The 13,337-nt window shown below is 34.9% G+C and overlaps 1 protein-coding gene across 2 annotated transcripts in view; it reads left to right on the top strand.

Moving 5' to 3' along the window:
- Nucleotides 1-13,337, top strand: part of CDH9 (cadherin 9, type 2 (T1-cadherin)) — a 94,842-nt gene that overhangs the window by 66,563 nt on the left and 14,942 nt on the right. For both annotated transcript variants that reach the window (XM_005874479.2, XM_005874480.2), the window contains exons 3-7: nt 2,443-2,737; nt 7,352-7,471; nt 8,032-8,199; nt 10,532-10,719; nt 11,708-11,961. In XM_005874479.2, coding sequence (XP_005874541.1) covers nt 2,443-2,737; nt 7,352-7,471; nt 8,032-8,199; nt 10,532-10,719; nt 11,708-11,961 — 1,025 coding nt within the window. The remainder of the gene's footprint in view (nt 1-2,442; nt 2,738-7,351; nt 7,472-8,031; nt 8,200-10,531; nt 10,720-11,707; nt 11,962-13,337) is intronic.

Raw genomic sequence — 13,337 nt, forward strand, 5'->3', positions numbered from 1 at the left:
ATATATATATACACACACACACACACACACAGACACCAGAGGCCTGGTGCACAAAATTTGTGCATTTGGGTGGAGGGTGGTCCTTCAGCTCTGCCTGAGCCCTCTCGCACTCTGGGAGCCCTCTGGGGATGTCTGACTGGTGGCTTAGTCAGACATCCTTAGCACTGCCTTGGAGGTGGGAGAGGCTCGTGCCACCATCACTGTGCTCACCATCCATGAGCCCAGCTTCTGGCTGAGTGGCGCTCCCCCCGTGGAAGTGCACTGACCACCACAGGGTATCTCCTGCATTGAGCAGGATTTGGCCAAAACTGGCTCTCTGACATCCCCTAACGGATCCCGGATTCCGAGAGGGCGCAGGCCAGGCCAAGGGACCCCACCAGTGCACAGTTGGGGACAGGGAGGGACACAGGAGGTTGGCCAGCTGAGGAGGGACCATGGGAGGGCTTCAGGTTATGTCCAGCCCATCTCACTCAGTCCCGATTGGCCAGACCCCAGCAGCAAGCTAACCTACTGGTCAGAGCATCTGCCCCCTGTTGGTCAGTGCATGTCATAGTGAGCAATTTAGCGGCCTTAGCATATCATTAGCATATTACACTTTGATTGGTTGAATGGACGACTGGACATTTAACATATTAGCCTTCTATTATATAGAATATATATTTTTTCTTGTAAGAAATTGGTTTATGTGCTTATGGAATACAGGAAGTCCCAACACCTGGTGGACTGGAAACACAGAAGAGCCAAAATATAGTTCCATTCTGAGTCTGAAGGCTTGAGAAGCAGGAGAGCTGAAGGTTCAAGTTCCAGTCTGAGGTTGAGTCTAAGGGCAGGAGAAGATGTATGTTGCAGAACAAGCACACCCAGACAGAGAGAACGTCTCTCTTAACTCAGCCTTTGATTGTATTCAGGCCTCCAATGGATTGAATGATACATGCCCACACCGGGGAGAACAATCTGCTTTATGTGGCTCACCAATGCAAATATTATCTCACTTCACAGACCCATCCAGAATAATGTTTAACTGAATATATGAGGATCACATGATGCAAATTGAAACAAAATTAAACATCACAAGTCTACTCCTTGTCAATTTCACACCCATACATGCTTCCCTAAACCATACTTGATCTCCAAATAAAGACAATAACAAGATGTGTAATTTCACATAACATGATACAACTATCCTGCATACTGAAATCACATTGATTCCTCCCCCAAAAGAGGTAAAGTCATGTGTACTCTTCCCCTTGATATCCTGTAACTTCAATATAATTATGTAATATGAACAATTCTTAAATACTATAATATAAAGTCAATTCATCTTACGTTGCATGATAAAAGAATAGGAGAGGGAAAAAATGATAATTGCTTAACTTATGCAGACATATAAATATATCCCTAACAGATAAAGAGGACATATTTATAACAATTTACAGTTCTCATTTCCTGTAACTAGTCATGAGATCATAGCTGGAATTTGTAACTACTTTCTTGCACTACCAAATATTTGTCTTTACCATGCATCTCATCAGGTTCAAAGACAATATATAGCAGACATCAGCTAGTGAAGACACAAGTTTCAGAATATTGTTAGGTTTGCGAACACGTTAAGATTATTTTCCAATGCAAACATGTTTTATCCATTTTAAACACCCAATGAACAGCCTTATACACTAAGAAGTTTATTTCTAAGATGGGTATGGATCAGAAGAAGAAAGACAATTTATGAAAAAAATCTTCATAATTTCATTAAATTATTTAATGGCCAGTGGAAAAGTCATGCATGTTTTATATCAGTTGAAATTTCATATATACACAAAATGTCAATTTAAAAAAGTAAATGAGAACACTGTGTTTGAAAGAGTACCCTCCCAAAATCCCATAGAGAATAATATATGAGATTAAAATTTTCTCTCTGATTGGTCTCTCTGATGACAAAACCTGTGCATCTACAATGTTATACTGAAAGGAGGTAAAATAACTTCAAAATCCAATATTTTTTCCTAAACTTATCTCCATAATAAGTTGAGGAATTCCTTATATACCTTCTTTTGAGTTTAGTAATTTTAAATGTAATCAAGTATATATTAATATTTTATACTCAAGATCTAAGTTAATAACCTTATTTTTGTAAATGTACTAGAGGTTTAAGTAGTGGTAACATTCTATTAAAATATTTTGGAAACACTGTTTTGAAAAAGATATATTCATTCTTGTTATATTTTAAATTTGGTCCATTATGGTGTAGAAATACAATTGTTTAAAATTTTTGAGAATGATAAAACTAAAATGCTTAGTTTTCCCACAGTGAAAATTAAGATAACCATTGCAATCATTGTTCCAGTGCTGTTATGTGGAGATAAATTGATCTGTGCCAACATTATTTTCCTGTAATAACAATGCATATATTTATAGAACTCTTTTTTTTCTACTTCTCTGAAGCTTCACACTGACCAAGATAAAGGAGATGGAAATTTAAAATACATATTAACAGGAGATGGGGCTGGCAGTATATTCGTTATAGATGAAAATACAGGAGATATTCACGCTGCAAAGAAATTAGACAGAGAAGAAAAATCCCTGTACATACTTCGGGCCAAGGCTATAGACAGAAAGACTGGACGGCAGGTGGAACCTGAATCTGAATTTATCATTAAAATCCATGATATAAATGATAATGAACCAAAATTCACAAAAGACTTATACACTGCGAGTGTTCCTGAAATGTCTGGAGTAGGTAGGTATATGCTAATCCATGTAAACTAACTTGTGTGTTTGTTTGCTAAGATAATTATTATGAACATTCAGTCATGATATGTGGCCTCTTTCAAGATGAGAACTATAGCCCTAGCTGGTTTGGCTCAATGGATAGAGCATCGGCCTGTGGACATAAGGGTCCTGGGTTCTCCAGGGTTCAATTCTGGACAAAGACACATGACCTGGCTTTGGGCTCCATCCCCAGTAGGGGGTGTGCAGGAAGCAGCCAATCAATGATTCACTCTCATCATTGATGTTTCTAACACTCTCTCCCTCTCACTTCCTTTCTGAAATCAGTAAAAATATATTTTAAAAAAGATAACAACTATAAATGAAAATTACTACTTAATGTTAGCTTTCTCACTTCTAAATATTTTCAACAGTTTATATCTTAATGTTTCCTGTTATGTTGTAACTGATATCTAAAATGATCGCTATTGAGAATAATTATTTTATTACATTTCAACTAACATTTTCACTTCTACTTAAACTGCCATTCAAATGGCAGTCAAGTTGAGTATTTTTGTCTGAAATGAAAGGAATACTAAGTATTAGCAGTTTGGGCAGTTTTGTTCAAATTGTTTTGCATAACAACTAATGCTCTTGCATTTGACAAATTTCTTTTGATCATCTCATTTGGTCACTGAAACAACTTAATGTTGTAGGCATGGGAAATAGAACTTCAAACCCCCATTCTGTTAATTAGGAACCCAGGATTCAGAAAGATTAAGCAACTGAATTAAGATCAAATAACCTGGTAGCATAACAACAACATTTCAAGTCTTTTTATGTTATTTAGTTACTATTGTGCAAACTGGAAATACCTGCTTCATTTTTAAGGCTGCCCATAGTTTTAAATACCATCAATTAGGCAATGATTTTTATCTGCATGTCTGACTACATTTAGCTCTACTTTTGTAAAAGGTTTAGATTTGGTAATGAGATAAGAGCTGACTCTTAAATCATATATTTCTAAAAAAAAACAAACCTATAAAACTCAGTGAAGTAAGCTTCCATAATATCCGAACTATGCAACTGATTTTCACAAATTGATGCTATTTAGTTGAATACTATTTTAAAATCAGCTTTAAGTCTATAAGTTTGACATTATTATAATTAATACATGTTTCAGTCTGAAATAAATTCTTTATGAGGAAAAATAAATTTATATCCACCTTTACTGAGTGATTGATGTTAAATGTTTTGTGCCATGTAGTCAGAAGAACTAAGAGTTTGCATAAAAGTTATAATTTCCTCTAACATCAAAGGAAATCTCATCTGTGTGAGAAAACTGCAGTTATACTGCCTTTTCAGGCATTCATTTCAGTAAAATGAAAGAGACTTATCAAATTAGACAGGACTCCTATGCAATCATAAAGCATAGGATGAAATTTAGCAGTTGTGTTCTCTTTAATACTTTTAAACATCTATTATCCTGGTACAGTCCCATGAAAAGTACTGGACTGGTCCACAGGGGTCAACAGTGGGCCAGTGCAAACCTACATCATGATCTCTTTGTGGGCTTACATTTGAGATGAAGATATATCTAAAAATTGTATGCATACAAGTTCTTTGTTTGATCTTCTCCCACCCACCCATCCACCCCTAATAGGGCAGTGAAGGCCTGGGGTGGAGGGGTGGGGGCAGACTAGAAGAGGTCTATGGGGTAAAAAAGGGGACATGTAATACTTTCAACACTAAAGATATGTTTTTAATGGAAAAAAAGATACATCTAAAATTTATACTCTCCATCTCAACTTCCTATTCATGAGCATTCTAAAGCAGTTTGATTTTCCAGTTAACACCCTTTAATTTTTTAAAAACTGTATATTTTTTATTGATTTCAGAGAGGAAGGGAGAGGGAGAGAAAGATAGAAACATCAATGATGAGAAAGAATCATTGATTGTCTGCTTCCTGCATGCCCCCGGTTGGGGGATCGAGCCTGCTACCCAGGCCTTTGCCCTGACTAGACTGTGACCTCCTGGTTCATAGGTCAATGCTCAACCACTGAGCCATGCTAGCCAGGCAACACCATTTAATTTTTCTAAAACGTAATTGTTTTTCTTGTATATATGTTATTTGGCAGATATTTTGACACTTAATAGTACACAAACTTCCATTTTTCCTTCTCCAAAAACATGATATACCCATGGGAGTAAAAAGTATAATTGAGATGACAGAAATATTTGAATATGATATATTTTGATAATAATTGATTTAAATTTGTATAACTTCAGATTTTCAAAACATTATTTCATTTTAAAAAAACACAATATTTATTAGAGACTATTTTTTAAATTGACACTATAACACCTTCACCCAGCCATCACCCCCTCTCCCCTGGCCTCCACCACACAGTTGTCTGTGTCTATGGGCAAGGTATATATGTCCTTTGGCTAATCTGATATTTAAACTGAATAGTATGTGCTTTCTCTTATATTGTTTTGCATATTCAATGGAATATTATTATCTGTACTTGAGTAATCAAAAGTAGGTTTATAGTTATAATACAAATAGATAATAGAATAATTAATAGATAAAAATACAAGAATATACTGTTTCAAGTACTCACAACTGTAAGCCTACTTTTGCCAACCGCTGCATACCTAATTCAAATATTTTCTTTCTCATATGAAATACAAATACAGTCTATAGATCCTATGAGAATTTATTACAGGACTGGAGTAAGTATGTCTGTACAGGTTTTTTTTTCTTTTTTAAAAGTCCTTCTATTGTTCAATAGCCATAATAAAATATAGAATATATAAGTTTATGAATGGAAGAAGGCTTACAGCTTTTCTTATTTAAAAATCCCTTCCTGTAAGGCAATCTACATTTCATTTACATTAGACAGATTATAGGCAGTACACTTTTTTATTAATGCAGATATTAAAAATCAGAGGGAAGACGGGGAAAGTGGGAGGGCAAATGGGAAGAGATCAACCCAAGAACTTATATGCATATATGCATAACCCATGGTCACAGACCAATAGGGTGGTGAGGGCCTGGGGAGGGGTTGTAGGGGGCTGGAAGAGGTCAATGGGGGAGGGAAAAGGACATATATACTATTTTCAACAATGAAGATTTTTTAAAAATTAAGCAGAAAATATCAGAATTTGGACCACTGCCAGTTGCATTTCCTCCACCTCTAAATTTACAAAAAAAAAACCAAAAAAAAAAAAAAAACAACAAAACAAAAAAAACAACCTGAAAAACAGCAGGCAACAGTATGGCTCTTGTTGCAGCTTTTGGTACTAATAAATACAGATAAGAACTCCAGGTAAGTCTTGGTCCCATTTATAGAGGATAGTAATTATCCTTTATTGCTAATATTGACATCACTGCATTAATTACTTCCTCCTTGGCCCACCCATAGACTTTGCATGTGTATCTAACTTTAAATATATACAATATTTACATGCAGAAGATAAAATACTCGGTATAATCATTTATTTTAATTCATAAGGATGAGCCCCAACGAGTTAAACTGACTTGCTCCAAAATACACAGAGATGGTTTTTTACTGTACTGTTTTTTTTTGTTGTTGTTAAGGTTGATAAATACAGTAATAGCTGGATAGATATAGTGCTTTACTATTTATCTCTACTGTAAAAGAGTTATGCTTAGACAAAACCTAGTTTGAAAACTTCTAATTTTATGATATTCTTGGTAACTACTCAAAAGCATCACTTTTCATCTTATTATTTAATTCAAATGCCCCCCATCGATAAATTTAGATACAAATAAGAGTAATGGAAGGAGGAGACTGTATTTTACAATAAAATTTTCTAGAATTTTTTGCTGATTAAAAAAATTAATATAAATTCATGATAATTTTGAAGATGTGATTTTTCTCTGCTTTTTCCTGTACAAATAACCATTTATAGAGGGAAACTAAAGGGTGATACTTACAAAGTCTGTCTGACTATGTGTAACTCATATACGGGCAGTTAAATCTCATGCGTAATCAAATAATAAAGCTGCCTCTATAATTGAAGTAGTACACAATGATTAAATTCTAATATTAATTTTATGATATTAGTAATTTTATTTAAATTAAATAGTTAAAAGACTACTCCTATTAACTTTGGGGGTAAATAACATCTAATAAAAATGATTTTTTTTTTTTAGAATTTACCCTCTTTTCATTATTTTCCTCTGATACTCTGTATACTGTTCTCTCGCTGTTTATTTTTGTCTTAATATATTTGTCTCTTCTTTTTCTCTCTCACTGACTCTTCTCCTTTGCTTTTGCCCTCTGCCCATGTATCTCTCAAAATCATGTCATAGTTCTTTTTAATTCTCAGAGTCATGTGCACATCCCCCTTTTTAGTGAAAATCTAATATTTCCAATTAACTCTTGGAATATGATACACATTAGTGTCTTCAACAATAAAGATATTTTTAAAGTTACAAAAATAAAAAGGAATGAAAGAGAAAAGTAAAGATTTTTTTGGAGGTAGTATCATTTAAGGAAATGTCTTACAACTAACCATGGTCTAACGCACTACATTATCAGCAGTCAATTTTCAGAAGGATAGCTTCTAATTGAGATGTATTTAAGTGTCTGTGTTTGGGTGGGCATTTGTGTAGGAACATCTGTAATACAAGTGACTGCAACTGATGCGGATGATGCCAACTACGGAAATAGTGCCAAAGTGGTCTACAGCATATTGCAAGGACAGCCATATTTCTCAGTGGACCCAGAATCAGGTAACAACATTTAATACTTGGTCCCTTTCTCATTACATAATGCATCTGGATGCACAGTTAATTTGTATATATTTTTTGGTATTTTAAAAACTATCTATTTAGTATCTGTTTCTATGTATTCCCTACATTTATACATGGGAATAAAATCAAATTTCCTGTAATTTAAATATATTATTTGAATCAACTCTGGACTATTTATTGAGTTTAAATTTATGACTCTAAGTACAACATGTCAGCACTTTCTGTGTTCTACTCAAACTTAAAGAATGTGACAACCATCAAAATTGAACTTAATTGTCTGATGATTTTTGGAGTAAAATTTTTTTGTTCACCAAAAGAATAAATTGATTTAGAAAAACTCATTTCCTAAGCAGTAGTCAATAGAGGAATTCTTTCTGTTCTGTCAATAATGTTAAAGTGGTTATAGATTGAAATATGTATTTAGGTACACTAACATTTTCTCTGTTTGTTATGATTCACTTCTGTAAAATGGACCTCGAATAGCACCATTTTAAAAATCAGTGATTAAATGATAAAATATTTCTTTACTTTTCCGAAAGGTATAATAAAAACTGCATTACCAGACATGAGCAGAGAAAACAGAGAGAAGTACCAAGTGGTTATACAAGCCAAAGACATGGGCGGCCAGATGGGAGGCCTTTCTGGAACCACCACAGTGCACATCACTCTGACGGATGTCAACAACAACCCACCTCGATTTCCCCAGAGTAAGAAAGGTCTCATGTTGGAAGGCTTCTCCAACACACTACAAAGAGAGGCTAATACTTGTAATAGTGGTTTCACAGCTAGTTTACACATAAAGGTATAACACGTGTCCCCGAAATATATCACAATTCCCCACAAAAGTGAAAGTCATTATGATCATTTTCATCAGTGAGTAGGTAGTAAGAAACACACACACACACACACACACACACACACACACACACACGGAAATGATGTCCTTTTGGCAACTTTAATGATCCTCTTCTACCTTTAGAAGAGCTGTAAAGTTTTCCAGACGATCATTCTCAACCTTCACTAAGATCAACTTGCTTTGTTTCTTATTTCTTTCCTGGTTAGGAGTGTGGACTCGCAAATCTGACTGCCTGGCTTCAAATCCCATGTCTATCATGGGTCTTTCCTCCATTCTCTTGTCTGTACATAAGAATTATAATCCCTTGTTTAATTGATTCTAAAACATAGACGGGGTGCTTTAACAGTCCTTGAAATGAAGCACTATTTTAAAATCACTGCATGTTGGTTCAATTACAGCATTTTTCCCCCTTTTTAGTGGCTCCTACAGTTATAGTATACCTTGGTTGTGATGGCATTGTGAGACATGTTAAAGTTTGCTGGTGTCTGCTACCACTGGTGAAGGTTAAATCAGTCAGTGCTCTTTCAGTCATCACCATCTTGTATGCTATGAGGTCCTACAAAAGCAGATTTCCAGGCTTTGCTAAAAATGTTTTTATTCTGCAGGAAATAAACATATAAAGGCCCCTATCTTAAAATGTTCAGTTAAGGACCTCAAATTTAAATTTATGACATTGATTCCAATATAGTAAAGCATTTTTCCAGGCTAAACAAACTTAAAATATTTGATGATTCAGCTTTGGATGGTGGACTTAAACATATAATGAATGTTAAAAAAATAAAGTTTGCTAATAAACATAATTAATAAGTTGAATTAACATAAATCTAGACTTTGTTTTGAGTTTCCTTCAATATAAATCAAGAGTATGGAATGAATTCTCAAATGGCTTGCCATTCTATCATTCTATAATCTATTGTAAACTTAGCAAAAGTTTTGGAATTATAATAATAATAGTTAAAAATGTTCAAGAACTAGCCCCTGAGCTAAGCATATTAAAGACATAATTTCATGCAATTCTAACAAACCTATGAGTCTATTGCTATCATTATCATTTTATAGATATTGAAATCAAGGGTTAGAGAATTTAACTAACTTGGCCAGTGATGGCAATTTAAGTCCAGGCAGTTATATTTAGAAGTTCCTCTTCTTTAAAATATAAATATATATTTGTATTCATTTCAGATAGGAAGGGAGAGGGAGAGAGATAATCACTGATTGGCTGTCTAACTTCACACCCCACACTGAGGATGGAACCTGCAACCCAGGCATGTGCCCTGACCCGGAATCAAACTGTGATCTCCTGAGCCACACTGGCCGGGCAGATGTCCCTCATCTTAACCACCAACCAAACTTAAAAGAGAACAGACGTTGAAGTCAGAGAGCTTTTGTTCTGCATTCTGTTTTCCCCAATTTTACAGGATGATTTTCTTGAGCCCTATTCCTGAGGATAATATACCCACCTTGGTCCTATGAAAACAAATATTAGAAATAAGGTAACATAGAGGGCCTCTAGACTTATATAGAGTTCAGCACATATTAAATGTTTAAAAAGCATTTCTAACTTTCATTGACAAATTTTTGTAAGTTTTTTTTTCCTATTTGTATTTTGAATAGTCAGAAACTAAAATGCTTTCAGAGATAGCACATACAATATAATGGTTGGCTAGAACTGCAGGAAACAGAAATATTCACATCCCACTTGAAGGCATCAACAGGTTAAAAATTGCTGTGTATAAGTTAATTTTTTCTATCCCTGATTTAGAATATAAAAATAAATGCTTAAGAGGGCAAGAAACCAAATATGCACTGCTTATCTAGCGCTTTCAACATCTTCATTACACATTTTTATGTTTATTAAATTATTTAAAAGATTTATTTGGTTCTTGCCCTAAGTCAGAGTTCTGGATTCTGATATTAGGCCTGCCATCAATTATCTGAATGACCTTGGGACATTCACTTAATCTTTCTGGAACTTATATTTCTCAATTACAAAATGAGAGTGTTCTGCCTTTATAAATTATGTTTCCAACTTAATAAATCTATAATTTTTGACAGCTTACAACTCAATATGATGAAAAACTCTCCCAATTTAAAATTAATTTATTTAAGTGAAAAAGGCAAAGGAAATAAAGGATTTCTGTTATCGAGAGATGAAATGTCAAGAGCTCTGATTTAATTTTCAGGTACGTATCAATTTAATTCCCCCGAGTCTGTCCCTCTCGGAACACATCTTGGAAGGATAAAAGCCAATGACCCCGATGTGGGGGAAAATGCTGAGATGGAATACAGCATTGCTGAAGGAGACGGAGCTGACATGTTCGATGTCATCACTGACAAGGATACACAGGAAGGGATTATAACTGTCAAACAGGTTTCTTCTCGCTGTCTTCATTTTATCATTGAGCGCTGTATGGTTGATTTTTGCTTTTCAGTTCAGGGAAGAAAAAGGCCTAGGATTTATTTTTCCATCCTTTACATGCTGTCTATCCTTCATGTAAGCGGGGATGCTTGTGATTACACTTCAAGTAAGTTAAGCGCCTTCATCATTGACACTTAAAAAGTGATATAAAAACTTGGCTGCTTGTGCTTATAAAGGCAACAATCAAACCAGGGTCAGCTAACCTCTGAAGCACTATTTCATGGTTCTCCATGGCATGCAAAGTAGGCATGCAGCCCTCGCTTTATATCATGCACTTTTTAGCATATTTAAATTGTGAAATGTGATGTTCTATTCAAGGTGATGAGGCCTGAAGATGCTATGTGTTTTTGGTTGGATTTCTTGATTTTTAAAGCAGTGTGGGAGAAGATTTTGAAGTTTACATGGGATAATCCCATGTAATATTGATAATATTTATTATTTTCTATTGCCCCAATTGCTTGCTTTTATTTACCTCTTGCTTTCCACAGAGTTCAGATGAATGATATTTTTTCTTTTCATAATACCAGTTTTAGAAATGTAGGACCTAAGGAAGCGACATATGAATAGTTTGAAAAATCTCTATTTTTCCCCTCTAGCTTTAACTTTGTATAAATTTAGTAATAATAATAGTAATAAAAATACTAAATAACCTATATATCCACGAGGTAACAAACCTGTGACCACCAAAATGTGAAATGTATTACTAAGAGGAAATCAGTACTAATGTGTATATGATAATATTTAGTTATATGCTATAAATATGTGTAACGTTTAACCATACTTACTGACTTATTTGATAGATCTATGAAGCAATAATTGGGGAAGTATTTAACCAGAATTACTGGTTCCATTAAGAGAGCTAGTTATTAAATATTGAATTTTTCTTCCATTGTTATGCCTGCTATGCTATACTAATTTTTCTTATTTTATTTAACTTCAGAATTTAGATTTTGAAAACAAAATGCTGTACACTTTAAGAGTGGATGCAAGTAACACACACCCAGATCCACGATTCCTACACCTGGGACCTTTCAAAGACACAGCTGTGGTCAAAATATCCGTGGAAGATATAGATGAGCCTCCTGTGTTCAGTAAAATTTCTTACTTAATAGAGGTCGATGAAGATGTAAAGGAGGGCAACATCATTGGGCAAGTTACGGCATATGACCCAGACGCCACGAACAATTTCATACAGTAAGTATTTTGAGAAAATGTAAAGTTTGCAGAAAAATAATCTCACCATTTACAAGCCGTGTGAGAAAAAAATTACAATGTCTAATGCATGACCAAGTGCAAACATTTTCATAGCACAGACTCTTAACTGGGCTTTCTTCTAAGTGCTCTGCAAATATTATTTAGTTTGACTCATCATTTTATAGGGTAGGTCCTATTATTATACCTTTCTGAAGATGGTAAGATGAAGGCACTGAACATCTAAATAACTTGCCAAATCAGTCAGTGGCCAAACAAGGTTTGAAAATTGGGCTGTCAGTCTTCAGAGTCTGTGATTTTTAATCCCTTGGCTATTGTGATTATATCTCATTGTCCCTCTTTGCTAAGTGATAGTTCAAATAATAAGTGATCTAAACAAATAAATATAAAAAATGTTCTAGAAATGTTCTTAAAAGATACCTTGAAAATGTTGAAAAGCTTTCTTTTGAAAAAACTCAACCAGTTTGTACTGCCCACTCCTGCAGGAATGCCCACTGAATCTCCTTGCTCCTCACTGAGGGCAGTGCCCCTACACCCTGATTCCTCCCCTCCTGGCTGAGCCCCGCTGTGAGCTTTAGGCTATAGGGCTGCATCCATGGCTTAGCTCAGCTTTTCTCCCTTCTCACCACCCCAGTTTGTTTCCCTTTGCTCACTTGTAGATGTTTCAACTCACAGATTTCTCAGGCATGTTTGTGCATTGATCAGGAAACCATGTGTTGAGTTACAGCAGTTCAGATTGTTGAGACTTCAAGGGGAGAGACCACAGGGATCTCTCAGGCCACCTTCCTCTGATGTCCCCCCCCCCACTACTTTCAAAACATGGCTTTTATCCCACAGAATTTGGTCTCATTTCTCTTTGCTTTTTCCCATTGCCCACAATATGGAATTATATAAGCTCACACTATAAACATGTTTGCTTAGAAAATTATAGCTCTATTTTTATTCTTCTCTTTAAACATATGTATTGAGATAGTATTGACCAAGAAAGAACTGCACAATTATAAATTGTCTGATTCAGTAAACTCTGAGATTTTAATACATCATTAACACATCACCCAAATCAATATAATGTACACATATGTTATCCTTTCCTCATGTTTTTTGCAATACCTTCCTCTCAAACTTCTGGGAACCCAACCCAGGCCCCAGCCAAACACTAATCTGCTTTCTGTCAATACTGATCTGACTAAATTAGATTTTCTTGAATTTATACAAATGAAATCATGCAGTGCTTATTCTCTTTTGTGTAACTTCTTTCACTTAGCAAAACTGACATATTGTCATGTAGGTGATACATCATTAATAAAAATTCAGCTTGTTTGGACACACACACACACACACACACACATATATATATA

Source organism: Myotis brandtii, unplaced genomic scaffold, assembly GCF_000412655.1.
Source record: "Myotis brandtii unplaced genomic scaffold, ASM41265v1 scaffold440, whole genome shotgun sequence".
Lineage (NCBI taxonomy): Eukaryota > Metazoa > Chordata > Mammalia > Chiroptera > Vespertilionidae > Myotis > Myotis brandtii.